Source organism: Enhydra lutris, unplaced genomic scaffold (genome assembly GCF_002288905.1).
Source record: "Enhydra lutris kenyoni isolate GAN:26980312 unplaced genomic scaffold, ASM228890v2 scaffoldscaffold24, whole genome shotgun sequence".
Lineage (NCBI taxonomy): Eukaryota > Metazoa > Chordata > Mammalia > Carnivora > Mustelidae > Enhydra > Enhydra lutris.
Window position 1 is genome coordinate 17,654,148 of NW_019154108.1, and position 27,837 is coordinate 17,681,984.

Consider the following 27,837-nt stretch of genomic DNA (forward strand, 5'->3'; position numbering starts at 1 on the left):
GAGAAGTCTCCTACCCCAATACACTATGAGAAGGTAGAGTTTTATTACTTAGGGTTTTCTTTTCCTCCTGGTAGAGTTTTATTACTTAGGGTTTTCTTTTCCTCCTGGTAGAGTTTTATTACTTAGGGTTTTCTTTTCCTCCTACTTCGAGTATCCCTTCAGTCAACCCACCATCTAGTGTTAACCTGCATTCATTCACATTTGATGTCTCAACAAGAGGACTCTGGCTCTCCCCAGGATCTTGAATATGTGTAATTTCTCAGTCTTTCCAAAGCTGAAGAGGGAACAGTGTTCCAGTATCTTTGAATTAAGCCACTTGCTAAGATGACATCAAGAAAAAAGCTTGCACATTCTCTAATTGGTGTATTAGCTCCATGCCAGGGGCACGGTTCTGAGTTTTTCTTTGTTCTTCATGTATATTACTTAACTCTTGTCTGGCCAGCCAGTTATATCAACTTTCACTTTGGTTTCTTATCCAGATGGTATTATCTGGACAGAATAGGTGAGTTGGTCATCGTGAGTGACAGAAACCAAACTTGGAGTCATTTAAGCAAGCGGGGGGCTTTTCAAAGAAGATGTGTCTCATGGAACCACCAAGTTGCAGAAATGTCAGAAAGTAGTTGGGCCTCAGGAACTGCCAGATCAGGGTGCTAGCTACAGAGGAATTCCTTCCTTTTTTTCATTCCTCTTACCTCCATCTATAGCTTTATTCTTCTCTCTTCCTACAGCCAGCTTTGTTCTGTGAGAACAATGACAGCTCCTGAAGCCTTTCATTTTAGGGCTTTTGGTGCTTCAGGAGAGATCAACCAAACTCTGGTCCTATATCCAAACATCCCTGGGGAGAAGCTTAACTGGGCAGCAATGGCATGTAAGAGCATTGCAGTTTTTGAAAAGAACTGTAGGGGTAAAGTCATGTTGTTGGAGGAAGAGGAGGTCCTAGCCATATAAACAGTAAGAGGCCACTGTGTGTGGGCGGTGGGGGATTACACAGCTGGTCTCTGTAATGTGATACTGGAGGTCGCCAGTGCAGCCTTCTCATGCGGGTGGCATTAGGGGCTTGACTCCTATGTGGATAACCAGCCGCATTCTGCTGCTCAGCTGGTTTCTGCTCTATCCCAGGCCAGCCATCTCACAAGTGCTTGTCCCTGGACCTGAGGGAGACCTGATGAGAGAAAGTGTGTGGGTGGTAGATCAATACAAATCCCTCGCCACTACTAGAAAAACAACTGAAAGAACATGTATTTATGTTAGCGAGTTCGTATAATGTGGGATTTCCCTCTCCTGCAATTCTCTGTCTTTGCCGGCTCTCTGAAGTACAGTTTTGGTAACATTCATATGATCCTGCAATCACAGGACACTGTGGGCTTTGCAGAGAGGCAGCTCTGTGGTTGTCCTAGAGAAGACATTTGTTGAATGTAGGTGCCTCTGGGATAGATTTCTAGCTATTAGCCATTATCTTTTGTAGCTACTGAAAGCACTCCAAATTTGGAATCAAATTTCTGGGTTTGAGTCTCAGTTTGATCATTTACTGTCTCTGGGATCTTGGGCTAGCCAGTTGCTCTCTCTGAGCCTTAGTTCTCGAACTGACGAAATGGAGAATAATGGTATCTTTATGGGACAGGGTTATGTAAATAGTGAAACAATGAGGCATTTTTTTCATCATCATCACCATCATCACCATCATCATCATCACCACCACCTGGGCCTGAGTGACACTCATAGTCTTGGTACCTGTCGCTTGGCATTTCTCCTTCCAGTGTCTGAGTGAATCATCAGGGACTTTCTTGTAAAACAAGGAAGAAACCCAGGACCACTGGTAGGAACCTGACGTTTGTCTCCATTACACTGAGGTTAAGTAAATAAAACCCTCCTTGGCATGTTACTGTGTTCTTTACCTTGCATGATTTGGGGAAACTTTTGGATTAAAGATTCCTTTGTAGGCACACTGGGGTTAAGCTTCATGTGGCCACTAGATGTTTAAAGACGAAGGCAGAGGATATTTTTATCAATGCCGGCATTTATGCATTTTCATCAAAATTATGACTTGTGGCTGGGGGTCACTGAGGCAACATCTTCGTGTCTGCCCGAGAAGGGCTGAGTGTGCTTCTCCCAGAGTGGATGAGGACTAGTAGTGAAACACCCGCATTGTCTTTAATTAGGCTACTGCTCAGTTTGAAGGAGGTTCTCCATCCGTAATGGTTCCCTACCAGCAGTATGTCCTTCTCACCCCCAGAGGACGCATGATGATGTTTAGAGACATTTTTGGTTGTTATAACCCGGGGCAGGGTGGGGATTGAAGGAGGGGTTGCTACTGGTCCCTAGTGAGCAGAGGTGGGGGATGCTGTTAAACATCCTACAAGGCACAGAACAGCTCCCTACAGACAAAGAATTATCTGGTCTCAAATGTTGAATACAAACTCCTCTCCTTGGTGTGACATGGTTTGATTGTTGAATTTTCTTTTGGTGGGAAAGGAAAAGAGAGGATTTTTAGGCCATGATTTTTCTGCTCATCAAAAAATATATTTTGGAACCACTTCATAGCCCCAGAGATTCTTAGGAAATTTAATTAGGAGCCCCATTTTAAATTCCAGAAAGGGTAGGCCTTACCTTTGTTAAATACAGAACCACTTGTCCCTTCTGGAAATGGCACAAACCTTCTCTTTTGGAAAGGGACAGTTTGACCCTCCTGTCCTCATTCTCCCAAGAAATATTAGGACTTCTTCCTAAGCAGAATCTTAGAAGTTCATGCTCTGCTTTGGTCATAGACCAAATAAATAACAAATAAATAACAGCCAACCAACTAACCAACGAACCAAAGCCCAGAGATAGCTGCCTTGTGATGGATTTGAAGGTGTGGTCTCTCTGTGAGACTAACCCATTCCGAAAGGCAGCAAGACGTAGTTGCTATCTCTGGTAACAGAGGAGGGAACGGGGTCTGTCCTGGACTACTGTGTCTGCTGTTTGTGGAAGAGCACAGCAGAACTTTTCAAGGCAAACGGTTTCATCATTTGGGGAAAACACCGAGAAACCACATGGTGCTATTAGAGCAGCAGTTCATGTCGCTCCGTCTTGTCCTCTTTAGAATGAGCATGTGTATTAGCTAGTCTCTGCATCTGGGTTTTTCAACCTGCAGGTCGACCCCATTGGAGAGGCATGGCGTCAACTTAATTGGTTGTGACCAGCAACCAAAAACAAAAGATAGCAAGGAAAAATCGAAGAGAAAATATATCACACATAGAAAGAGTATTATTTGATGAGGCATGGAATTTTATACACATACACACGCACTCATACACATACATCATACATACATATATTCATCCTGGCTTGTGATATAAAGTATGTTTTGTACTGCAGACTATGTTCAAAAAAGATTTGAAAATTGTTGCTTTGTATGCTTTTACTTTTGTTCGAAGAACATGGGGGAGTTGAAACAACAGAGCATATTTTCCCTTAAACTCAAAGGCCTGATTTCTGTGGGCTGTTCATTCCTAAACCAGTCACTATTCAGAATAGGACAATAGATGATTTGCTTACGATAATCTAGATTCAGTCTCTGGGCTGGAGAGGGACCCAGCCTTCCTGGATGGCATGATCACAGGATATCTGTGTTATCAGGAAAGGTTACTGTGGCAGAGGCAGGTGGCAACAGCTGTCCCAGGAAGGGCCTAGGGGAATAGAAGTCGGCACTAATTCAGCTATAGTGACGAAGGTAGACACACATTTCTAGCAGCGGGGGCTGGGGCTTGGGGAGAAGATAAGAGACCAGTGGTTCAATCAGGGAAGTTTTTTGGAGCTCACAGTAACAGTATGGGTAAGCTGATGTTCTGTTACCAAGCGCAAGCCTGGATTTTGAGCGCTGCCAGGCTTGGTCCAGTCTCTAATATAGCCTGCGAAGTTTTATTTGATATTTTCCACACTTTCTAGCCTCTCTGCTTTCCATACTTCCCTGGATTTCACTAAATTCCAGACACACCAGCTCTTGTTTGAATTGTTCAAGTGTACCAATCTCCTTTCTGCTCTGTCCCTTCTATGCATGCCTTTTCCTGCCTCTGGGATGCTCTTCCCACACTGTTTCCTCTGGCCGACTCATACTTCACTTTTGGGCTCATGCCATTTCCATAGGAAAGCCTTCCTTCCCTGACCTTTTACTTAACTGTAACTGTGATCTGTGTAACGTCTTTTTCATTAAGTTTCTTGAGGACAGCCTCCATCTCATCCTGTTCTCCACTGCAATGCCAGTGCCTACCGCACTGCGTACATTCAGTAATGATCTGCTCATTGTGGATGGGTTCTGGGTTCTGGGTTCTGGGTTCTGGGATTGAGCTAAGCCTGAATGGGATCAAAGGGCCCTAACACAGGGTCTGGGGAGGAAGAGGGGGCAGCTTGCAGAGACTGGTACTGGGCCAGAGCTAACAGCTGTTTTCTCTCTCTCAGCCTCATTGTTATCCCTGAGATGGATTTTAGTCAAATTGAATTTTGAGGGGAGCTTGTCTCCACTGAACAGTTTAATACACAGAGACTATTTTTGTTTGTTTTTGATAAAATGAAGTAAAATCTTTAGCAATTGATTCCAGAATCAAATTATACTTTCAATAATTTATTTAAAAGAAATGGAAAGCCCAACATTAGGTGTAATTTAGTAGATTTTTGATAGATCATCATTATTTGCACATGTGGTTAAATCTCCTTCGGTGTGGATATCTAATCATATGGGTGCCGATGGGCTCATTCACAGCTCCATGGACAAGTTGATCTGATCTGCCCTCATGGGGATCTAGTAACACCCTTTATCCCAGAGTCAAGGGTGTCTCTTGGGCATTACTGTTGCATGTTGTTAGGGAAGGGACCGTAGACAGAAATGTGAAAGGCACTTTCTGCCGTTGAGGAGCCAGCTTTGAACTGAGTTATGAGGATGCAGCTAATTATCATTATCAGTCAGACTTTAGTTCTGAGATACTAGAACGGTATGAAATCAGGTGTTCAATGTTGTGCAGCGTTCAAGATTCCAGAGAAAGGGAGGATGGCATGAGCTGGAGAAGTGTAGCACCGTTTGGACGGGTCTTGGCTCAGAGTCTTAGAGCCAGGACAGATCTGAGAAGTCCCTTTACCTGATCCCTTTATTTAAGAGACTAAAACAGACACAAACTCTCATCTTTCTACATGACCCCTATTTCCTAAGTACTTTCTATGAGTCAGGCTTAGTAGACATTGTTGTGTTTTTAGCTATTCCAGGTTCAACTTCCCCAGTGGCCCCCAATCTCCTTTTTGGGAGAATCTTTTATTGTGTGTGCACTTGAAGGGGGTCTTGCCCACTTTGGAAGTGCTAGAGGACCGTCCCAGTGCAGCCAGATGAAGTGTAAGGGGACATGTGACTTAAGTTCCACTGCATGCTTTTTTCCGCCATGACTTTTAAGCTGTCAGTGCTCTGATATCAGTACAGTTGGTGATGATAACGTCCAGCAATAGACACAGTGGCCTAGGAATCAGATTTCTTGGAGTCTCTGACCTTTGGCAATGTATTAGTTTCCCATTCCTGCTGTAGCAAACTTGTACAAATTTGGTAGCTTAAGACAAATTTCTTCTCTTACGGTTCTAGAGGTCAAAACTCCAAAGATTGGTTTCCCTGGGCTGTCCTGGTTATCAGCAGGTCTGTGCTCTCAGCAAAGTCTTTAGGATGGGGAAGCTATGTGTTTGGCTTTCCCTGCTTCTAGAGCTGTGTTCCTTGCATCCTTCCTCCATCCTCAAAGCCAGCAGCACAGCACCTTGCTTCAGTCATCACATTGCCTTCTTTCTAGCCAAATCTTTCTGTGCCTCCCTCTTATAAGGCACTTGTGATTGCATCCAGGGCCCACGCAGATAATCCAGAAAAATCTCCCCATCTCAAAATCCTTAACCACATCTGCAAAGTCAATTTTGCCATAATCAGGTAACATTTGCAGGTTCCCAGGATGAGGGTCTGGATCTCTTTGAATCTGTTATCCCGCCTACCACACTGAGATTTCCACTTTCCTGTTTTCCAGCCTGGTCTTCCAATACCCCTTTAATTCTGTGAGCTCTTGATAACTTTTCGGGTCAGCACTCTGTGAAGAAGTTTATAAGCATCTTATCTTTTTAAAGGCTCACGTCGACCCCTTAGGAACGTATTGTCCCCATTTTACAGATAAGAACACTGCAGCTCAGGGAGGCGATTGCGTAAGGCTAGGCAGATAGTGTGAGTGAGGGAACTGGCATTTGAAACCAGCCAGTATGATGGGAGAGTACATGCTTTACCACTTCCTCATAATCCTAGTTCAAGTCTCTTTTGACTGTAGATCTCTTCCACGGAGGAGTAGGATGCCATCTGGCTCTGAAGTCTGGATCATATTATTTAGGCAGGGAGAGAAGGCAAGGGGGTGGGCATTCCAGGCAAGAAGGAAGCTGGAGAATAAGGGGTGAATCCAAGAGATGTGTTGACAGAAGGATATGTAAGGCTTTGGTGCTTCATTGGAGGTAAAAGAATAGAAGAGAAGAAGGAACCAACCACCTGTGAAACACTTCTAAGTGGACACAGCAACTCATTTTGGTGGATCACCCATGGAAATGATATCCTGGCTTAAATCTGTGTAGGGAATCACCTTGAATTAGGCCTCTTCCTGTCTCCTCTGGGTCTCCTGCAGTATGTGGGAGTCAAAAAGTACCTGCAAAGAGGTACTTTTTAAAGCTCAGGAGGGACTCCTGGGCCTTAAGGCAGGAGACCCCTGGTTTGTGTCTCTTCTTCAAAAGAGAACTCACACATTTGTTCAGGGCTAGGAAAACAACTGGGAGGAAAGCTATTTACCTGGTCACCCCTTGAATAGAGTTGCCAGATTTAACAAAGTACAGAATGTCCAGTTAAATTTGAATGGCAGATAAGCAATAGATAATTTTTTAATATAATATTTGCTTCATGCTTCATGGAAGTGTGAAAAGAGACTGTCAGACTTAGGTTGACGAGGAGGCTAAGACAGAACCCCAAGGTCAAAAGGAATTCTTTGGGAATTCTTTGGGTGATTGACCTGGGGGAGACCATTTGGCCTTTGATGGCTCAGAGCGTCCCTTCCGTCTCCTGCCGCTCTAGTGCAGGTCACGCCACACCCTCAGGATCACATCAGCCTCTAGGCTCTTCTACCTGCTGATGGCTCAGAGCAGAGGCATTAGAGTAGGGCTGAGCCGTGACATCCAGAAGGGAAAAAGGTTTAAATATTTACAGGCACCAAACCCTCCGTCTCTGCCAGTGGTGCTCAGAGGTTCACGTCTGTCCTCCACTTTGGGGGTAAAGTGGTAATTAAGCACCCCTTTGTGTACAGACCTCCCTGCCCAGGCCCTGTGCTCCTGGGGACAAAAGAACTGGAAAACACAGCCTCTGTTTCTGAAGAGCACACATGTGTGTGGCACGTGATGACACAGAGCTCAGGCTTTTATGAACTCAGAATTGGAATTTTGCACAGTGGCCTCACTCTGATCCTGTGGCATGCGTGTATGTGCGTGCGTGTGTGTGTGTGTGTGTGTGTGTGTGTGTGTAGATATTACAGCAGCTGTCCCTTCAGGTGCAAGGAGCCTCTGACCTGCTGGTCCGGACAGCGGTGAATGACGAGTCTGTAGGACTCAGTGATCTGTGGCTTGAGGATCAGGGGAGCCCAGCTCACTGGTTCGTAGGGGGACTAAACACCGTGACCTTGGTAGTTTTAGAAGCACAAAGGACTGAGGACCAGTGGAGCTGTGTGGTGCTGACAAAGACCACACACAGCAAGCTGGCCGAGTGGGGAAAGTCTGGACTTCGACACCAGAAGGGGAAGGACTTTGATACTTGATACCTGCTCTGGCCATGTACCAGCAGCTCGATTGTTTCTAAGTCCCGACTTCCTCTCCTATGAGATGGAAACAGTCGTAATATCTGGATATGTTTGAGGATTTCACGAAATAGCTGAGATGAAAATGTCAGCCTTGTCCCACAACATGTCCCATTCTCAGAGCGCTTGGGAAGCATCCCCGTTATGACACGCTTCATCGCGAATTACAATTATTTCCTTTGTCTGTCCACTTCCACTAGACCGAGGGCCTGGGCCTTCTGCGTGCACTTGCCTTGAGCCTCCTGCGTCGGTCCCACTCCGTGTGAGGCCCAGAGTTTTGTGCAGCCCTATAGATGTCAGCGCTGAGGCTCTGCGAAAGGGCAGGTCTTTAACATGTAGAATCTCCTCCCTACCCTCCCTCTAACTTTCCTGCTGAAGACAGGGCAGATCCTGTCCTGTGGGATCTGCTTGAGAGCAGGCGTCCTACATGCTACTGGAAGCTCCTCATTAGACTCTAAAATGTTTGAGGACAGATTTCTAGTGTGTTCCCGTGCGCTCCAACAGGTCTGTGCTTGGGTAGCTGCCCACCTGTGCCACCTGCCCTTCCCATGGGTAAATTCTAGGTTGTCTGTGGTATTCCTGCCCATTTGGTTTCTGCTTCAACACACTGACTGCTTTCATCAGTGCAGTTCGGTCTGTCAGGCACTCATCGAGCACCTTCTGCTTGCCAGAGCCTGGGCTAGGCGTGGGGTGTAGACATGAAGAAGACAGCGTCTCTTCTTGAGGTGTTCCAGATCTTGTGGGAGTGACAGAGGAGAAACCGGAGAAAACAGAGAATTCCTCTAAGATATGGTCAGGGCAGAGATGGTAGTGGGTACAGAATTTTAGGGGGGCACACAGCAGGGCCCTTTCCCTCAATTATCCTTTGTTTGCCCCCTAAGAATTCCCCTGCCCCTGCTTCTACCAAGTGGATGGGAACCTCCTTCCCTCAGACATGATGTGAACACTAGGGAACAGCCAGTGCCCAGTGTATGAGCTCTTCTGTGTGGGATGAAGGAGAAGAAATTTCTGAGGGTAAGGGGAGAATGGAGCCCCAGGTGGTGTGGTCCCGGCTGAAGTTTGAGGCGGCTTGGATAACTTGGGGGACAGTTTGGTGAAAAGAGCATGTACATGTCTTGTGGTCCACCCTGCAAGGTCCCGACCACAGGTGCCATATTTTTGCTTCTCTCCTTCAAACTGACTCTACCTTTATTCTCTTTCCCACACGAGAATTCTTCTTTCTCTTGCATTTGCCTCTCCCCACCAGCACTTATTTCTTCTTATTTCTTTCCTGTTTTCATCTCACCGTTCGCTTGCCTGTCCTCTCATTCTCTTTTCCCTCAACATTTTTCTCTCCATCTACACTTATGCCTTCTTGCCTTTTAATTTTGTCTTTTGGTCCTACCTCCATGTTCTAAAATATCCCTCCTTCCACTCAGGGTTGAGAAGGAAATTTTCCTTTTCAATAGCTCTTTCTTAGGACTTGAAAGAGCATCTCGTGTATATCCGGGTATCCTAGGAAACAGAACTCTGGTTTCTGAACAGGGCAGATTCTCCCCACCGTGTGTGCATGTGAGGCAGCATGAGCCCGAGGGCGAGGCGTCTCCCGTGTGCACTGTGCCTCAGGAGACCGTTAGCAGATTCAGCAGAACAGTGACCCCATTTTCCTGGGGGTTCTGGTTCTTTGAGCTTTCTCTTTCTCTTTCTCCTCTTTGCTTTATTTGTTTCTATATCTCTTTTATTTTTCAGTCCCATTTTCCACGTTTCTCCTTGCTCTCTTTTCTCTGCGGGTTTCCCCTATGTATTGGAAATGATACCCCTCTCCTCCCTGATGTCTCTCTTTGGTTTTGGCAGATAAACTCAAAAGCAGCCTCAGAGACCCTGATGCTCATTTTCAGAGACAGTGTGGAAGTTTGGGTCAGGAGAGGTAGAGGGAGACCTGAGCTTGCCTAGTTCCTGAGACTCATTATGAGAGTAGGGTTTCTTTCTGGTTCATATTTTGAGGTTGGATCAACATGGAATTATAGTCTTAAAATTGAGAAAAATCCCTGCTGGTTGTTTAGATAACCTTCAACCCCTGTTGGAACACTTTTAACTTCCTAACAGATAGTCGTACGGTCTGTGGCTGAGTATGTTTAATGTTGGGAAGTGGACCTACCCCATGAAACATTCGACCTTGTGCTCGGCCAGCATTGCTCCTGATTCTTATGTCCCCAGATCTGTGTAATTTGTACCTATTGATCCTATCTCTGCTTTCTAGAGGTATACAGAACGGATCTTTCGTTCAAGTTCGATTTCAAGTATTGAAGGAAATGTTTCCTCCAAAATAATGAAATTACATAAACTATTCTCTCCACCCTTCGACTATGTAGAAAACTTGGTTTTCTGAATGACTTATTTGCTAGTGGCTCCAGATCACTGAAATTGTCATGGAGAGGTCATGAGGGAGGACAAGGACTGTTCCACAGAAAGAAGACTAAAATTAGACAAAGTTGCAAAACCAGTACTATTAATATTTTGGACGTAATACCTAGTCTGCACATTATAACTTGTAGAATACTCCTATTCAATACCGTCTCATTTTATTTTTGTAGTGAGGTCCTGGTACTCCCACCATTTTGTAGATGAGGGCAGTGAGGCTGCTGGAATGTGTAACTTGCCTCACGTCGCTCGGTTCTCAAGTGCTTGAGTTACGATGGGAGCCCCACTCTGCTGGCTCTTGGTCATCTGCTGTGTCTTTCCTTAATACTCAGGTGTCATCGACCATCCACAGCACCTGCAGTGTCGTGGGATTATATGAAATAAATTGTCTCCTCGAGACAAGGCACTTGGTATACACAGTCTAATAGGGTTGTTATGGATTTGGGTGTGTGTGTGTGTGTGTGTGTGTGTGTGTGTGTGTGTGCACACGCGCGCGCGTGTGTGTGTCTGGCTGTGGAGGTGGAAAATGGAAGCAAAGAAACCAAATCCAAGTTATATAGCGATGTGGAGCCATTATAAAAGTGCTGTGTGAGGACCAGTGAAGTTACTCCGTGATTTATAAGCTTCAGTGTGATCGATTCACTTGGTAAAAACTCCTGAGTGCCAGGGTGGAGAAGAACGAGTTACTCCTTTACTGCAGCTGATCCAGAGAAAGTCCCGGAAGGAGTTAGGAGACAGGGGAATCTAAGGAAAGGCTGAAATACAAAATCCAGGGGCCTTGGCAGGTTGGAAAGAGGGCAAGGAGGTTGGTGAGGAATAGAGAGGAGAGGAGCGGACAAGGTTTGGAGGCAGGAGTGGGACAGATGCTAGGGAGCCGGTGTTCTATTCATGATCTGGAACTAGGATTCTGGTGTGATGATAAGTTTTCCTTCTGTGCAAAGTAAAACCCAGATGTGGCTAAATTTAATTCCAGTCAGAACCAGCGATGATTCACCCGAGCTCAGGTGCGCCCACGTGCAGCTGCCCTCAGCGCCGTGTGCTTTCCAGGCTGATCCCTCCCCCACCCGGCTTCCCCCTGGGTCAGGGGGAGAAAGCCAGACTGTGGTAACCTTGACCTTCTGTGTCTCCACCTGCAGTATCCTGGCCACGGCAGGAACCCACTTCAACACACATGTGGACCTGAGGACCCTCCGGGCTGTGCGTGTCCTGAGGCCCCTGAAGCTCGTGTCGGGGATACCTAGTGAGCACCTGTCTTTCTTCTTCTTCTCCTCTGCTGTAGCTTTATGGATCTGGGGCCAGAGGAATCTGGGATAAACAAGATAAACAAGAAACGATTTCTCCAGTGGTAATAAAAAGTGCGGAAGCAGGGATCTGGCATAACATTTTACGTTAAAACCTAGCAACTCTTTTTTTTTTCCCCTGGGTTTTAAAGATAATGAAAGATTTTTGTAGAATTATTTGCAAGGTAAAAAAGATGTTATAAAATGAAAAGGGAAAGTGCTCATTATCCTATATTTGTATGCATTTTTTCCTGTGCATTTTAATACAATTTGATCATATTGTGTCTGTACTTCTGGATCCTGTCATAGAAGCATTTGATTTTCCTGACATTAAATATTCCTCAAAAATATGACTTAAAAAGTTTGATATTACAGTCCATCTCATACAGGCTGGCTTATTTAGTCATTTCTACATGGCTGGATGTTAGATTATTTTTATTTTTTTCCAACTAGAAATAGTGCAGCAACATACATCTTTTTACTTAAATCTTATTCAGATCTCTAATTATTTTCTTAGGGTAGAATCCTAGAAGTGCACTTTCTGGGTCAGAGTGTATGGTGCTTTATGAATAGTGATTGTACTAACTGTGGTCCCACAACAGTGGAGAAGCAGCGAGCTCTCAGAGAGAGTAGAGTAGGAGGGGAGGCAAACCTTGTCCTTGCTCTCATAGGACTTACAGCCTGGCAGGGCTAGGCTTAATTTCTTTTAGGAAAGAAGCATGTTCTAATAGGTTTGTAAAAGATAAGCAGAAGACAACAGGGGTGAAACAAAGAGGTGAGGAGTAATAAGCACATAAATGATTAGAGAATGGTGAGAAAAAGCACGAGATGGATCCCAGGAGTAGTTGTGATGGCTGTCTTTGGCTTGACTTGTTCTGGTTGTCCCTTTGCAAATTGTCTTCATCATCTCAGGGCCAGAGGTTCTTTTCCCTCAAAGACTTGTAGGAGGAGGTCAAGGGAGCCTGCTGTATCCAATGGTGCTCAGGGAGGCTCCATTGGTCATTCTCTTCCTTTCCTTCCAGGCCTGCAGATTGTGCTGAAGTCCATCATGAAGGCCATGGTGCCTCTTCTGCAAATTGGTCTTCTGCTCTTCTTTGCCATCCTAATGTTTGCTATCATTGGCTTGGAGTTCTACAGTGGGAAGCTGCACCGCGCGTGTTTCACAAACAATTCAGGTAGGGTCATTGTTTCTTGCCTTCTACGTCTTCCCTTGCTCACCCCTCTGGTCATTGGAGTAATTTCAGGTCATCGGGAGACTGGTTGGAAGACAATGTTCTGCCTCAGTCCCAGAATTAGAAACTCCCAAGTTGGTGGCTTTTTGAGGCACAAGCAGCCTAGACTGAAGGTCCCCATTGGACAGTGATATTGCAAAACCAATGACCTCTTAAGTTTGCAGTCAGAGGATTTCCAACAGGAGGTCTCAGCTCCCCCATCCCATGGTAGAAGGTTGTCAAAACGCATGTCAGACCTCATCTGTCTGAATACACTTTGTACAGTGTCCTCTTTGGCTCATAGGCCAGGGGGATCCAGGAGTCCAGAGTTGGATTTGGATCTCTCTAGATCTGTGGAGACATTTTCCCTCGTGATCCATGTTGTGACTTTCCTCCTCCTCTGCTGTGCCCCACAGAGGGTGTAGAAGAGCTGAGGGAGCCCTGAGCTTGGCTTGCCAGGGGTCTGGGGTATTTGTGGAGTTTGTTCACAGACCCAAATTCTTTTTTTTTTTTTTTAAGATTTTATTTTTATTTATTTATTTATTTGACAGATAGAGATCACAAGCAGGCAGAGTTGGGGGGGTGGGGGAGCAGGCTCCCCACTGAGCAGGGAGCCCGATGAGGGGCTCGATCCCAGGACCCTGCAATCATGACCTGAGCTGAAGGCAGAGGCTTTAACCCACTGAGCCACCCAGGCGCCCCAACCCAAATTCTTATCTCTTTGTATCTTATTTGTTCTTTTCAAGTTGAACAGAATAGTCTAGCAGGAAAGGGCATCAGGGGGAGGTTGAAGAATTTCAATTTAGTATAATGTTTGTGTTTTATCAAAGAATCTTCAAAGAACACCTTCTACCTTGGAGTTTCATTTTACTGATTGACTGATTGATTGTCTTATTCAAGACCAGGGATTTAGGCCAGAAGAACAAGGCTTTGAGTCCTACTGTGGAGGGACTATAGTTTATCATTGTCTCCAGGAAACGCAGGAAGAACTCAGGGTCTACACCACAGTCTGAAGTTAGACACTCAGTAAGATCCTGCCTCCACCTCATACTGTCCTGTGTGATCCAGTCTGTCATGTCCTGTGGGGCTCAGGCAAGAGCAGAGCATATGGCCTGCACAAAGTGGATGAGAGGCACCACGTCCAAGGAGGTTGGGAAGCGCTGGGATGAGCACGTGGCAGGGGAGCTGTGAGGCTGAGAGAGGCCAGAGGCAGGAGGGAGCCTGAGAGAAAGGAGGACACGCCCTTCTGTGAGAAATGGCATGGAGTGTTTGTGGCTCCCTGGAGTCCTTTCCAGCTCGTGCTAACCACCATGTGGTGTATCCCTGGCCCTCCAAATGTGTCTGCAGGTATTCTGGAAGGATTCGACCCCCCTCACCCGTGTGGTGTGCAGGGCTGCCCCGCTGGTTACGAATGCCGAGACTGGATTGGCCCCAACGATGGGATCACCCAGTTTGATAACATCCTTTTTGCTGTGCTGACCGTCTTCCAGTGCATCACCATGGAAGGGTGGACCACCGTGCTGTACAATGTGAGTAGAGCTGCTGGCGGGTTGCAGCAAGGGTGAAGAGCCCTGGGATGAGCCTTCTGACGTTGTCCGGGCTGGTTGTTCTGGGGCATGGGAGGGCTGTGTATGTGTGTGTGTGTGTGTGTGTGTGGGCAGACTCAACCATGAGAAGTTGTAGCACTTTCTATCCTCCTATCGTCTGGCCTCTTGCTGAGTGGAAGCGCACAGCTTCTTAGCAGAGTTAGGAAATCACATCCCATTGGATGGGTGAACGGAGCTAGTTAAATGAAATCACCTTAGTAGTGATAGAGTGTATTTTCCAGCAGGTTCAGCCTGGTGGCGGGGCTCGGTAAAGAGTACCAAGAGGTATAGACTCCTTGGTTGCGGGCCTCAAAGAGCTTGCCATCAGGTGGGGAAGATACTATAGTCGTTCTCAACCCTGGCTGCAGATTGGAATCAGCTAGTGGCTTTAAACAGTGACACCTCCTGGGCTCCGCTCCAGACAGATTAAGTAGGAATAGCTCGGGGTAAAGGCCTGTCATTGATTTTTTTTTTTTTTTAAAGCTCCCTAGCTGATGCTGAGATGCACCTCCTGTCAAGAACCCCTGCATCACATGTGCATAAGAAACATGCTTAATTGCAGGACCCAGGAGGGGCACTGGTTAAAATTCAAGTTCATAGGCCTCTTCTGGGCAGGTTTTGATTTTGTGTAGCTTTGAAGAGTTCATGGGCTCTATACTTCTTACAAGTGCTTCTGGTGGCTCGTATGATTGGGCCCGTTTGGAAGGTTCTGAGCTGGTGCACAAGACGAGGCTGTCTGACTTCCCGTCCGGGATGTTAGGGGACTCTGGCATGGTGACACAACAGACCGGGTGACCACTGAAGGATCTTCTGCCTCCCACAGTCCGATTTTAACAAGCTGTGGAAGGCATGCGCAGAGTCCAAGTTCTAAAATGACAGGGGTCGGGGAGACGTGTGCTTGGAATTAGAGGGAACCCAAGCAGGCAAAGCAGTCTGGGTAGGTTGCCTTTGTAGAGGTGCTTGGAAAGGTCTGTATTCACCTGTGTACCTAGCCAGCCCACCCTGAAGCAGACACTCTGGAATGATTGTACCTTGTATCTTTACTTTCACGGGCTGCCTTTACCCTAAGGTGCCTTCTATCTCCTTTAAACCTGGTTCTATCTGTTAGAAGCCTTAATGGGGGCAGGAGTGGGCACAGGATAGCTTACACAAAGCACTCATCAGAAGGAGCTCTGGACATCATCTACACTGGAGGGAAAGGAGATGCTGTGTCTCAGGAGAGACCCAACCAGACTGTAATGCCCAAAGAGTCGGCATTTGCACAAGGCCTGCACAAGTAGTTGTTTTGTACATGTCCATTACTAACCTGGACCTATCTCCATATGGGTGAGCAAGTCAGGTCTGAGCTTTGTGGAAAAGAGCCACAGGCTGTTATGCTAAATCTCTACAGGGCAGTGAAGAAATCCCAAGGACAGTTCATGTGCCGCAAGCCCAGGGGTTACTTGTGACCTAGAAACACCTTGAGGACATTCTGATTCTTACCAGTTGTGGGGGTAGCAGGAGGGAGGGGAGGGAGGCCAGATGGATGAGTGTAGCTGCTCCTTATTTGAAATGTCAGGAGACCATGTCACTCAGATTAGCCTGGCGTCTCTGGAAATTATAGCACCGGCCCCACTGTGGCTGGTGTCACTCGTGGGGCTTCGGGAGTGATATATTTCAATTATATGTGTAGACTCACCGAAGTGATGTGATAAATGCATTGAAAGCCTGAAAGGAGAAGTGTTGCCTTTGAACCTGCAGGCGTGATCTGTTGGTCCTCCTGAGCCAGGGCTCTGGTGATGTTGAGACAAATAGGAATGCAGCTGAAAAATCACCAAGCATGTGCATGAGTTCCTTTGTTCATTCATTCATTCAACAGATATTAACTGAGCCTCTACTGTATGCCAAGCACTTTTCTAGATACTAGGGAAATATGGAGGCATAAAGGTGCTTGTTCTCATGGTGCTCTTTTTAAATTCCCATTTCTCTCCAGTTATCTATCTGACATGGGTATAGAGGTCACACAGAGACAATGATCTTGCCCTTTTCTCTACTTTTGCTCCAGTGAGGAAGCAGGGAGGATAAGAGATCCTGCTGCTGATGCCCTGAAACTTTCACTGCATGTGCTCCCACGGCCACAGACTCGTGTTCTCTCCAACTTCTGGTCTGTTGCTATTGAACCTCACTTAACCGAAGACCTCCTGTTACCCTCGTGGTTGAATCCAGGGTTGAGGGAGTGAGTTGGGCTGTAGGGCTGGTTTCTAAAATGTGGCTGGCTGCTCTTGGGGAAGAATGAACCTCTGTCCATGCTGAAATGATTTCACTTTCTGCAACATTGGATGTAGGAGCGGGGAGCCAGGAATCCACAGGTAGAGGTATAGTTCAAGGTGGAAAACTAACCTTGATTCAGGAGAAGTTGGAGGAAAAAGACACTCATTTTTTTTTTAAAGATTTTTATTTATTTATTTGACAGAGAGAGATCACAAGCAGGCAGAGAGGCAGGCAGAGAGAGAGGAGGAAGCAGGCTCCCTGCTGAGCAGAGAGCCCGATGCGGGGCTCAATTCCAGGACCCTGAGATCATGACCTGAGCCGAAGGCAGCGGCTTAACCCACTGAGCCACCCAGGCGCCCCAAAAGACACTCATTTTTAAAGCCAGTGGAGGCAGGACAACGTGTTTCTCCCTCAGAAGAAAGAGCCAGCAAAGGCTGGGCTCTGTCCAGTTGAGCAGGGAACTGGGGCATGAAGCCTGACCCAGGCGGTCTCTGCTCCAGAGGCTGAATGCACAGCATGGAGTTAGGGTTGTCTGCTTCTGGAAGGGCAGGTTCAGAGAAGTAGAGTCTTCCTACCGTTGGGCATAGCGCTGGCCGTATATGGTGGGCTTCCATCATAGATGCTTTCAATTTGCCCAAATTCAGCCATTCAGCTTGGAAAAGAAGAGGGGGTCAGGGAGAAAGGAAAATGATTTACATAGTACACATTCATTCATTTATCATTCCTTTCACTGTTCCTATACCACTGAAAGTGTGAGATGAGAGATGCCTAAGGAAGGCGATGGTTGAAAAATGGACGCTTCTCATAGCCAAGTCAACAATTCCTGACTATTTTTCATCTTTTTCTTTTAACTCAGGACTTGGTAATGACATAATTATATGTATATATATATATGTATACATATATATATTATATATATACATATATATATATTAGAATTGGTCGCACACCATGCAGTTAACCATGAACAACTAGTAAATTCAGTATTAAAAATACTACTAGAGAAAATCTCTCACTCTGCCATTATTACCACCATCCCAATGAGATGCAAATGTAACTGTTGGTTTCCCTTTCTCCCCCTGGGGGGCTCAGTCCACCCAGGGGCTATATTTCCTCCCCCAGGGCACAAGAGATGGGGGGGGGGATAGGGAGGGCTCTCATTTCCCAGTCCAGCACCTCTTCTAGTCAATGGTGGCAACCAGTATGTATGAAACACTGGCACCAGTTGTGCTGGAAGCAAGAGGAGAACCTTCACGTTTACACAGAGCACAGAGGCTCTCTCAAGCACGTGGACTTGGTTTTAGCCCTTCTCGATACAATTTAAATGCTTCCCTCCTGTTGGCATCCTTTTTCTGCTACACAGACTCTCCCTGCATGCCTCCTGTGACTTTGTTTGCTCTGCTATGGGTTACTTTTTTTTTTTTTTTTAATTTAAATTCAATGACCCACCATATAGTACATCATTAGTTTCAGGTATAGAGTTCAACAATTCATCAGCTGTGTGTAACGGGCTCTGGGTTACTTTTAACTTCATCTGCATGTGGCTTTTCTCATTAGAATGCGTTTTTGTAAGGGGCAGGGAGGGCTCTCCTCGCGGGGGCGACCTGCAGTCAGGCTTGCTCAATTTAGTCTCTACCCAAATTTCAATTCAGCTTGGTCAAACTCCAACTGTATTCTTGGCTTCCCTCCCTCTTGTGGTGGAAAGAATGCAAAGCAGTCTGCAGTTCTGCTGGCGGCTTCTTCCTGTTGTGACTGTCTCTCTGAAGGTCTCCTCAACTTGCAAACCCTCCCCTGTTCTTGCTCGTTTAATTCATATTATTTCTCCTGCCCTGACTAGGTGTTCCTTCTTCGGTGCAATACATTTTGCTTGCGGTCAAGGCGGTTCACTCCACAGAGGTCACCGTGGCTCTTGTGTCATCTTCCAGCCCCGGTCACCTGGACTGTGTCTGGCTCTGGGGACCGGCTCGTTCCTGCTTCTGGTCGGTCTTGTTGCTGTGTTGTCACTCTGGTCTGGTGTGATCTGCTGTTTCCGTTACGAAGACTCACATGCGGATTCCAGAGGTTCCCAGGCTCTGTCCTTAGTCACTCCAGCCCCTGCTCTTAAAGTCTGTCACTTTCCATCTGGTATTTTTGAGGCTTGAGGTGTCTCTCTTCTCGCTCGGTATTAATGAAGTCAGGTGGGTGTGCACATTTCTCTGGGGGTGCCCTTTCTCCTGGGACGCAGCTCGGTCTGTTCTGACTGGCAAGGAGGCTCTGTGCTGCTGTGGAGAAAGAGATGCTCACAGACCTCACCAGCTTTTTGCATGAGGTGACGTGTAGTCTGGAAGCTCTCTGAGTCTTCCTTGCTTCTCAGTTCTTTGGTCTGTGACAGTGCTCGTGGCTCTGGTTTTCAGTTGCCTTCTCTCAGAAGCATACCATCAATATTTGCGAAATAGTTGACAGTCATTCACTTTTTGCTTTAAGAATTTGCTCAAGTGTGTTATGCCCCATGGTCAAAAATAAAATTCAACTGAGTGAATTTGAAGATCAAGTTGGCTTTTTCAGTGATTCATGAATTGGGCAGTATCCCATCTAGCAAAAGAGAGGAGCTCCCAGGAGCTGTATGAAATGGAAGGCTTTTACAGGCAGACAGGAGAGGAAAAAGGAAGTTTCTAACAGAGTGGATTGTTTCAGGCAAGGTCAAGTTCCTCTGGGGGAAAGGCAGGGCTCTTTCTACCTCACTAGTGCTGATCCAGATGTACTCCAGATGTACTGGTTCAAGGTTACCGTCCTGGGAGAGGCTGCAACTACAAGGAGATGTTGAGTCTTGTCTCCTGCTGCGGGGTTCAGTGCAAGTGACTCTGAGGCCTCCTGTTTCTTTCTTTCTTTTCTTCGTCGTTGTTTTCTTCCTCTTTTTTTCTTTTTTTTTTTAACAATTCCCACTTTTTGATCAGAATCTCAGCTTAACTGAAGGATGGGATCAAAATTTAAGGTCTTAGTGCCTCTTGTAGCTGTGGTTCTGAAGTTCCTAGAGCTTTTACTGATCCTCTACGTGATACAGGTTGTGATAGGGTTTTTTTTGTTTGTTTGTTCATTTATTTGTTTCTGAATCTCCGTGGTATTCCTAGGTCAAAACTTCAAGCTCACAATTTTTTAGTCAGTCATTTTCTTCATTCCTTTTCCGGCATTCCAGACCTAGGGAGGTTATTTGCTTGGTGATTAAGTGGCTGTGAGCATGCATTTAAAACTTGTGAGAGAATACAGTGAACCAGGGAGACTACGACCATTATTACTGTAAGTAGGATAATTCCCAGTATCTGAGGGTATTTAAGAGCCTTGGTCCCCAAGACCCAAACAAATCAAAATCCAATATGTCAAAGACCCTGTTGAAGGAGTCACTTTCTTAAGCCACTTCAGTGACCTTGTGTCGCTGAGTTTCCACTTTGCTAGAAGTGTTAATTCACGTACAGCCCGTGGTGCTGGCCACAGCACAGACACCTTCTCGCTCAGCTAAGATAGTCGAGGGCTGTCCTTTTATCAAGAAGAAGTTTGGCCAGAGAGTCTCAGGACCTTTGTTGGGCAGCTGTTGTTTTACCAGCAGATTCTGTAGTACTTTCAAGAGTTAAGGAGAGTTTCTTGACCAGACCCTCATTGGTATTCACTCCTAACCAGGGAAGTAGGAACCTGACAATGGAAGCAAATCCTGAATCATGAAACTCTTCTGGTAAGTCTTTTCTAACCCAATGTTGTATATTCAGGGCAACTGACGAATGAAGTAGCACATTGTATTTTTGAAAAGGTAGGGGTACAGTTAGCCTAAAAGGCATTCCTCAGTTATGGGCCAGCCATTTAGGGATTCATAGGCCCAAGAATGAGAACCACTACAGACAAAGATACATTCGGTTGGGACACAAACCACCCCCACGAAGTAGGCACTGTTAATGGACAGATCAGAGTTTTTGGTGACAAATCTAGCAGTCTGAAAGGCCTTAGGAGATACAATGGCCTAGGAGATACAGATGATGGCATTATCTTTCCAGACCAATACCAGAGCAAAGGAAAGAAAGAAAAGAAGAGTTTTATGCTTAGAGTCTTGATCCAGTATCTTGGGTGGAAGCAGTGTACTTCGATATCAGCTACTTTTCTTCCTCATCAACTTGATTTTGAAGTCTCTAGCTGGTGAACAGGACCATATGTTGGGTGGAACCTTCTTTAGCTGTGAGATATAGATCCAAAGTTCAGATCTCTGAAGTTTGGCTGGATGGTGAGGAGGATCTGGTGTAATGCCATCCAAGGACATTCGAGGGCAGTTTCTGTTCTTAGTGATTCTGAATCAGAAAGGAACTAATTGGAAACATTAGTTTGGAAAATTGTAGTCAGATATTTGAGGAAACTACAATGATTCAGGATCCAGTCCAGTTTATAGGTATAGAACAAAACCTCAAAGGCAATTAACAGGACTAGAATCTAATACCTACAAAGGTACAAACATAATTTCTCTTCCTATAATCACCCCCATTCTTTTAACCAAAGATAATCACAGTAATACTCATTTATTTGCGTTAAACATGACCTGATTACTTACATAAATGCAGCAAAAATGGTGATTGACTATAAGTTCTTTCTAAAGATTGATTTGCTGGAACTTTTCTTAGGGAATCTCAGACTGAACTCTAAAAAATTCTTTGAAGCCAGGAAAATAAAATAAGGACTTGCCATAGATTTTGCCTACAATACCGACAGTTTGGCTGAATTCCTTTCTTAGGGTCCCTCAAAATATCTTGATGTTTTAGGTCTACCAGGCAGTGACCTTTCTTCCTTACTTGGTAAGGCTGCCGGAACCTTATAAGCAAGGTATCAGGTTGATCTTTCCAAGTAGTTACTTAAGCTGTCTGGTCATATCTGAGTCTATACACATCTTTCTCAAATATGATATTCTAGTCAAAGCTTTGGTAATACTGCCAATGTTTCCATTGTGTTCTATTACAGGGAGAATGGATTCTTGTTGAACTTATGCACATAACTAATTATATTGCCATGGAAAGAATACTAAAGAATTTCTGATTTCTGGAGGAATTGGGTAGGGAGAAAAAGTAAATGTTTTATTTTTGTTTACAAAGATGTACTTTACCAAACTGCTGTAAGTCATGGATAGCTTAAGAAAGGTGGTTTTTGTTTTTTGTTGTTTTGTTTTTTATATCTAGAAAAACAAAACATTCAAGAACTGGCAGCAATCAAACAAAAAGCCATAAAGAATTATAATTATCCCCCTAAGTTTGGTCAGTCCCATGTAGTTAATACTTGTTCTGCTTGAATCTAGTTTTTTCACTGGTCCTGGAATATCTTACCCAGTTCAGTTTTATTTTCTTAAAGTTATCAGAACCTGTGCTTGCCAAATTCCTTCCTAAGGATCTCCTTGAAGATGAAACACTTTGTGGAACGTCTTTACAAAAGCATCTGAATAAAATAATAACTGGCCTGTAAATGACAAAAGACTTGAGAAGTGCTCATTGTAAAAGATCTGATAAGAGTTTGTTGTAATGGAATTGACAAAGAAATTTGGTTATTTCTGTGACACACAGCATTTTAAAATTATGACTGATAGCATTATATATCAGGACATATCAGATTTCTAGGAATTTTATACAGTTTTTAGAACACTGATAAGATTTTCCTATACAAATATGACATAAAAACTTAGTATTGCTTTTTTTTTTTTTTAAAAGATTTTATTTATTTGACAGACAGAGGGAGCACAAGCAGGGGGAGTGGAAGAGGGAGAAGCAGGCTCCCTGCCAAGCAGGAAGCCTGATGTGAGGCTCCATCCCAGGACCTGGGATTAGGACCTGAGCTGAAGGCAGATGCTCAACTGATTGAGCCACGTAGGTGCCCCTTAGTATTACTTCTTACTTGGCAATGCTCCTATGTAATTTAACATATCAAATAAGACTAATTAGCTTAATATCTCACTTTTCATATGGAAAGAAATCAATCTTTTGAGATGTTCCAGGGACCCTCTGAAAAAAACCAAAGATAGTTATAAGGCAAAAAGACCTTATTTAGGATTTAATTTTGGGAAGTTTGTAAAAAATATCAAAGGTTTTAAAACACTTAGTCAAGTTGGATTATAAGTCATTGTGAAATAATACTTAGTTATATATTTAACAAATAGTGACAATTAGAGATTTTGTAGGCAAATACAGAAAGTTAAGTAGCTGGAAAAAAAAAAAAGAACTTGGGTTTTTAAATAAAGAAGACTCAGTTTTCTTCAAATAATCAATGACCTGACATGTTATACAGATAACATGAAGCATGGCAGATTATTTTGGTAAGACACAAAATCTTTGCTGTTCAGGTAGATTACTTAAAAAGTAAAGAAAACTTTTCACAGTGTCTTATCAAAAGCAGACTAATAGTCCAATAAAACTTTGTTCTTTTAACGGAGAGAAAACCAAATCCTAATTTTGCACCAGCTTACTTTTGATATTAAAACACATTCACTTAATTAAATTCAATCCAATCTTAGCAAGTCCTGACCGTGCATAAAATTCTTTTCCAAAGATTCCTATTCTACATACCTTGGTGACTTTAATTACATATGTTAGAATTTTTAACCCGCAAAAATCTTACCTTTTAGTAAGAATAAACAATTATGAGCTGTCTCTTACACTAGCATTCTGTGGATTGGCAGACATTTTATAATTTCTAGAAACATATGCTTTCTCATAGTAATTTTTTCAGCATAACCTAGAACTAACAGACTCAAATATCTTAAGTTTTCCTGTAAAAGGAAGCCAGAGTAGATAACTTATATTCAGTAATGAATGTTTCAGTATTTTATCTTATTTGGAAATAATCCAGATATATAGTGATTACCCATCACATGATTTAACTTGGCAAAACCTTAAGGTTTCAGGTTTCCCAAAAGATTTGGGAAACTATTAAAAACATCTTAAGACTTTTTTATCCCACTTACATCCATTTAATTCACTTGTTCTCAACAATTATATTTAAAATACTTAGAAAATTTCATTATACCAGGTTATTTTTTTCTTGCCGACAAGTTTTGTAACAGAGATAATATGAGTTTGTTTGACTAGTAAACCCAGGTAGAATAAAAGTTAGATGTCGGCATTATTTTTAATTTTGATAACTTTAAAGATAATGTCTGTTTTAATTAGATGAATAAACTTAAACTAGTATTTAATTACTAAAGATTATCTGAGATCATGGGAACCTGAAAGGCATTTGGGTTAGTTTTTGTGGTAATTCTAAGAATTTTATGAATATGTGATTCATATTAGCACTTAATTATCCTTGGGTCAATTAGATATAACTCTTTTACAAATTGATTTTGGTAATATCATATCAAATACCCATATCCAGAGATAGAAAATTATCATGCATGTACAACACATATATGGAGATACACATAAATAGACAGACAAAAAACCTTATGCTTCCCACTTAAAAATTTTAGCCACAAATCAAGTAGTTATAAAAGAGGTTGGATCCGTAATACCTTTCTGGCAGGTGGAATAATTTAAGATTACTTGCTCAGGTGGCTAATGTTTTTTATTAATATGTGTGGAGAAGACAGTTAAGATTTTTATTTGCCTAAGTTTTTTTTCATAATTTTTAAAAATTTTTAATAAACATATAATGTATTATTAGCCCCAGGCGTACAGGTCTGTGAATCGCCAGGTTTACACACTTCACAGCACTCACCATAGCACATACTCTCCCCAATGTCCATTACCCCACGCCCCTCTCCCTGCCACCCTCCCCCCAGCAACCCTCAGTTTGTTTTGTGAGATTAAGAGTCTCTTATGGTTTGTCTCCCTCCAGATCCCATCTTGTTTCATTTATTCTTCTCCTACCCCCCAACCCCCCACGTTGCTTCTCCACTTTCTTGTATCAGGGAGATCATATGATAATTGTCTTTCTCCGATTTACTTATTTCGCTAAGCATGATACCCTCTAGTTCCATCCACATCGTTGCAAATGGCAAGATTTCATTTCTTTTGATTATTTGCCTAAGTTTAAAAAAAAAACTTTTAAACTTTCTGTTCTCTCTCTCTTTTTTTTTTTTTTTTGTTTGCTAAGAATTAGCTCCCTGAAGTTTGCATATCAAAGAAATGGCTTAGACAAGAGTTCTTGAAGAAGACCAGGTAGGAAGGATACTTGTACCTCAAAGGTATAGGGAAAGAATGCACAAAGGACTTTTGTTTCCTAAGGCCAGAATTTTTATAATACTTACAAGACTTTTGAGATAAATAGATGAGATTAGTTGCTTATGAAAGGACTGACACACCTACCCACCTATGTTAGAATGTTTTTCTTTCCCTCTGCATACATTCATTTAGGGGAGAGGGCCTAAAAAATATTGCTACTGGGCTCTGAGTATCAACTTCCAGTTTGGCCAAATTTCTGGTCATAGGGTTATTAATTCCTTTCAAATATCTTACCAGGTTTTAGCAAACAGTAAATATGTCTGACAGGATTAAACAACATCATGGACCCAAGAGGTGTCCTCAAAGAGGGTGCAAAAGATATTATCTTCACAAGATTTAGAGCTGCTCCCAAAGATAGCCAAAGGAAGGAACTGATAACCTGCATGTCCCAGGCAGGCAGAAGGCCAAGCCGAGTTCTTAGGACGTAGTACAAGGCAAGAAAGCCGTCATCCTTGGAAGAGAAGGGATCAATAACCAATAAGTCTGGAACTGGAAAGGAAGAGACAGTGAAATTGTATCCTCCTTTTTCAGCTGGGCCCTACAGACAGAGGTCTAAGAGAGCTGACTCTGGTAAGAATTTTCACACTGAGCCTGGCTTTTGCCAGTTTTCCTACAATCCCCTTTGTTGGCTCCGATACCTAGCAGAATTTGGCAAGATGTTTCCATCATTATAATTTAGGTTCTCTTAGTCATTTAAGAGAATAACATAGAAGTTTACCAGAAAACTCTTCAGAGTCCCATCAGCCTTGGGAGGGACCCACATGGGGGCCCTCCTTCAAGAGTGCAGGAGGATATCTATAAGACCATTAACTTGGCAGACTTGTGTTTATGGTCTTCTAGCCTCTTCAGAGTGGAAGAGCAATTCAGATGGAAGATTATTAGACTGTGAATACTCAGGTAAAAGGAGGATAGAGGGGGGCAGGTCTTATTTTAGGTACCTCCCGTGTCTTTAATTTTTCATTAACCTTTGCAACGAATTTTTTAATGAAGCAATTTTAGAATCTTGAAGCCTTTTAGAATCTTTTGCATAGCAATTAAAATAGGTCTGCAGTCCGTTTAATTCAGAAACCCTTACTTTCAAGTACACTTCTTTAAATGTACGATCTTGTCTAATTAGAATGTTTCCCATCTTGGCCATTGTAATTCTAGATGGTCTTTAGTAAGATCTCGCCATTTTTGTAGCTATTTATATTCCAGAACCATAGTTCTTAGATATAAAATAAACAAGTGTGCTGGAAAGTGGTATGCTCAAATCTTTGGAATTTAAGGATATCACTTTTATTATTTATTTGTTTGTTTTTAAGCTAAGCCTTTGGGCCTCTTGGAGCCAAACTAACTCCTAAAAGGACGTACTGCTGGTTTGGGGATTGTGTTCTGCCTTGCTGCACAGAAGTTTTTCTAGAGATTGGCAGATTACCATGTGTCTATCTAACCTGCCCCATGACGAGCTGGTCCTAATAGGAGTTGTTGGGTGATGTGCTAAGAACCCCAACAGCTCTTAGATGCTTGACCTATCACTACCAGTTCTGTAGCTGCTTCTAAGATTCCCATTAGCAGTAGACTTTGTCTATACAAAATAAGACAAACATGTGTTCTAATATATGGGTAGTGACTAAGAGGTGTTACTACATGACCAAGAGAAGGTCTGTGCACACTACCACCAGTTCCCACCGTGAGAGGATTGGGGAAGGGACTGAACTAGAAGACCACAACAAGTGGGTACTGCAGACTGGGAGCTCCACATAAATGGAGAGCCCTGAACTGCCACTGTCCATTCTCATGCAGACTGTGGTAGAAAATCAAGGGCTGGGAGTTGCCACCAGGTCAGTGAGAATTGTAGTCGGAGCTGTAAGTAGTCCCCAACATGGAAATGACTCAAAAGCTAATTAGATCTGGAGCTAGATGAAAGCCATCAGCACTCCGAACCAAGGGGCGCACCTCCCCACAGCCCTCAGAAATGATGAGAAAGAGCACTCAAAAGGGTTTGCAGGCACCATGTCCCTGAAACCCTCAGAATTCATTTTGGATCTTATCACTGCCACCAAATCTGTTAACAAAATTCAGCTGAGTAAATTTGAAGATCAAATTGGCTTTATTCAGTGAATCATGAATCAAGCAGTATCCTATCTAGTAAATAGAAGCCCCAAGTTGCTGTACAAAATAGAAGGTTTTACAGGCAGAAGGGAGCAGAAATACAGAAGTTTCTAATAAAGAATGGTTTGTTGCAGGCAAGGTCACCTTCCTTTTGGGAAGGGCAGGGCCCTGTCAGGCAGATCGCCTCACTAATGCTGATCAGGTCATTCCAAGTGCACTGGTTAAAGGTTACAGGAAACCACAACCAGAACAGAGTTAAGCTGTGTTTGCTGCTGGGAGTCTCAGCACAAGTGACTCCACGCAGGGCATCTTGCTTCTTTCTTTCCTTCTTTTTTTTAAACACCAAGCACAATGAAAGAATATCCCCCCTTCCAAGGGTTGATGAAAAACGGCCATTCTCCAGCTTCCCGAAGTATCTCTGTTTTTATGGGATCTACCGAGAATGTTTTCGTTCGAGGGTCCATGAGACTAGGAAATGTACCGACTCATCTTTGCTTGGGTCTTCCCCCACCACCTCCCCTGTGTGCCCTGGGGACAGAATGTACTCAGACCTCATTTGGCAATGAATGGGCAGGAGCCTGCCATCGTCTGGCGGTGCTAGAGTGAGAGGGTTCACCAGCTGACCTGGGATCACGGGTATAGTGAACAGAAGTTACAGATGCCTAAGCCAGGATCAGTCATGCTCTGGAACAGGTTGTGTGTTTTCCCCCTCCATGTCCCTGTCTGCACTGTCCTGTTCCTGTGTTCTTTTAGGAGTCTGGGACCTTATAACACAGATGACCCTTAAATCTGATACTCGCGTCTGTTCACCTGTGAGTTATCTTATCCACAGAGAGGTTGATAAATGGATGCTAGAAGTTAGTCTGTCTGCTTTTCTGCTAAGGCTGGAAACAGGGTGTGTGTGCTTAAAAGAAATTGTAATTCCTTATTCC

At 43.9% G+C, this 27,837-nt stretch overlaps 1 protein-coding gene across 3 annotated transcripts in view; it reads left to right on the forward strand.

Annotated features, from left to right (window-relative positions):
• Nucleotides 1-27,837, forward strand: part of LOC111150674 (calcium voltage-gated channel subunit alpha1 E) — a 309,893-nt gene that overhangs the window by 82,305 nt on the left and 199,751 nt on the right. For all 3 annotated transcript variants that reach the window (XM_022508204.1, XM_022508205.1, XM_022508206.1), the window contains exons 4-6: nt 11,408-11,511; nt 12,574-12,726; nt 14,110-14,291. In XM_022508204.1, the coding sequence (XP_022363912.1) occupies nt 11,408-11,511; nt 12,574-12,726; nt 14,110-14,291 (439 nt within the window). The remainder of the gene's footprint in view (nt 1-11,407; nt 11,512-12,573; nt 12,727-14,109; nt 14,292-27,837) is intronic.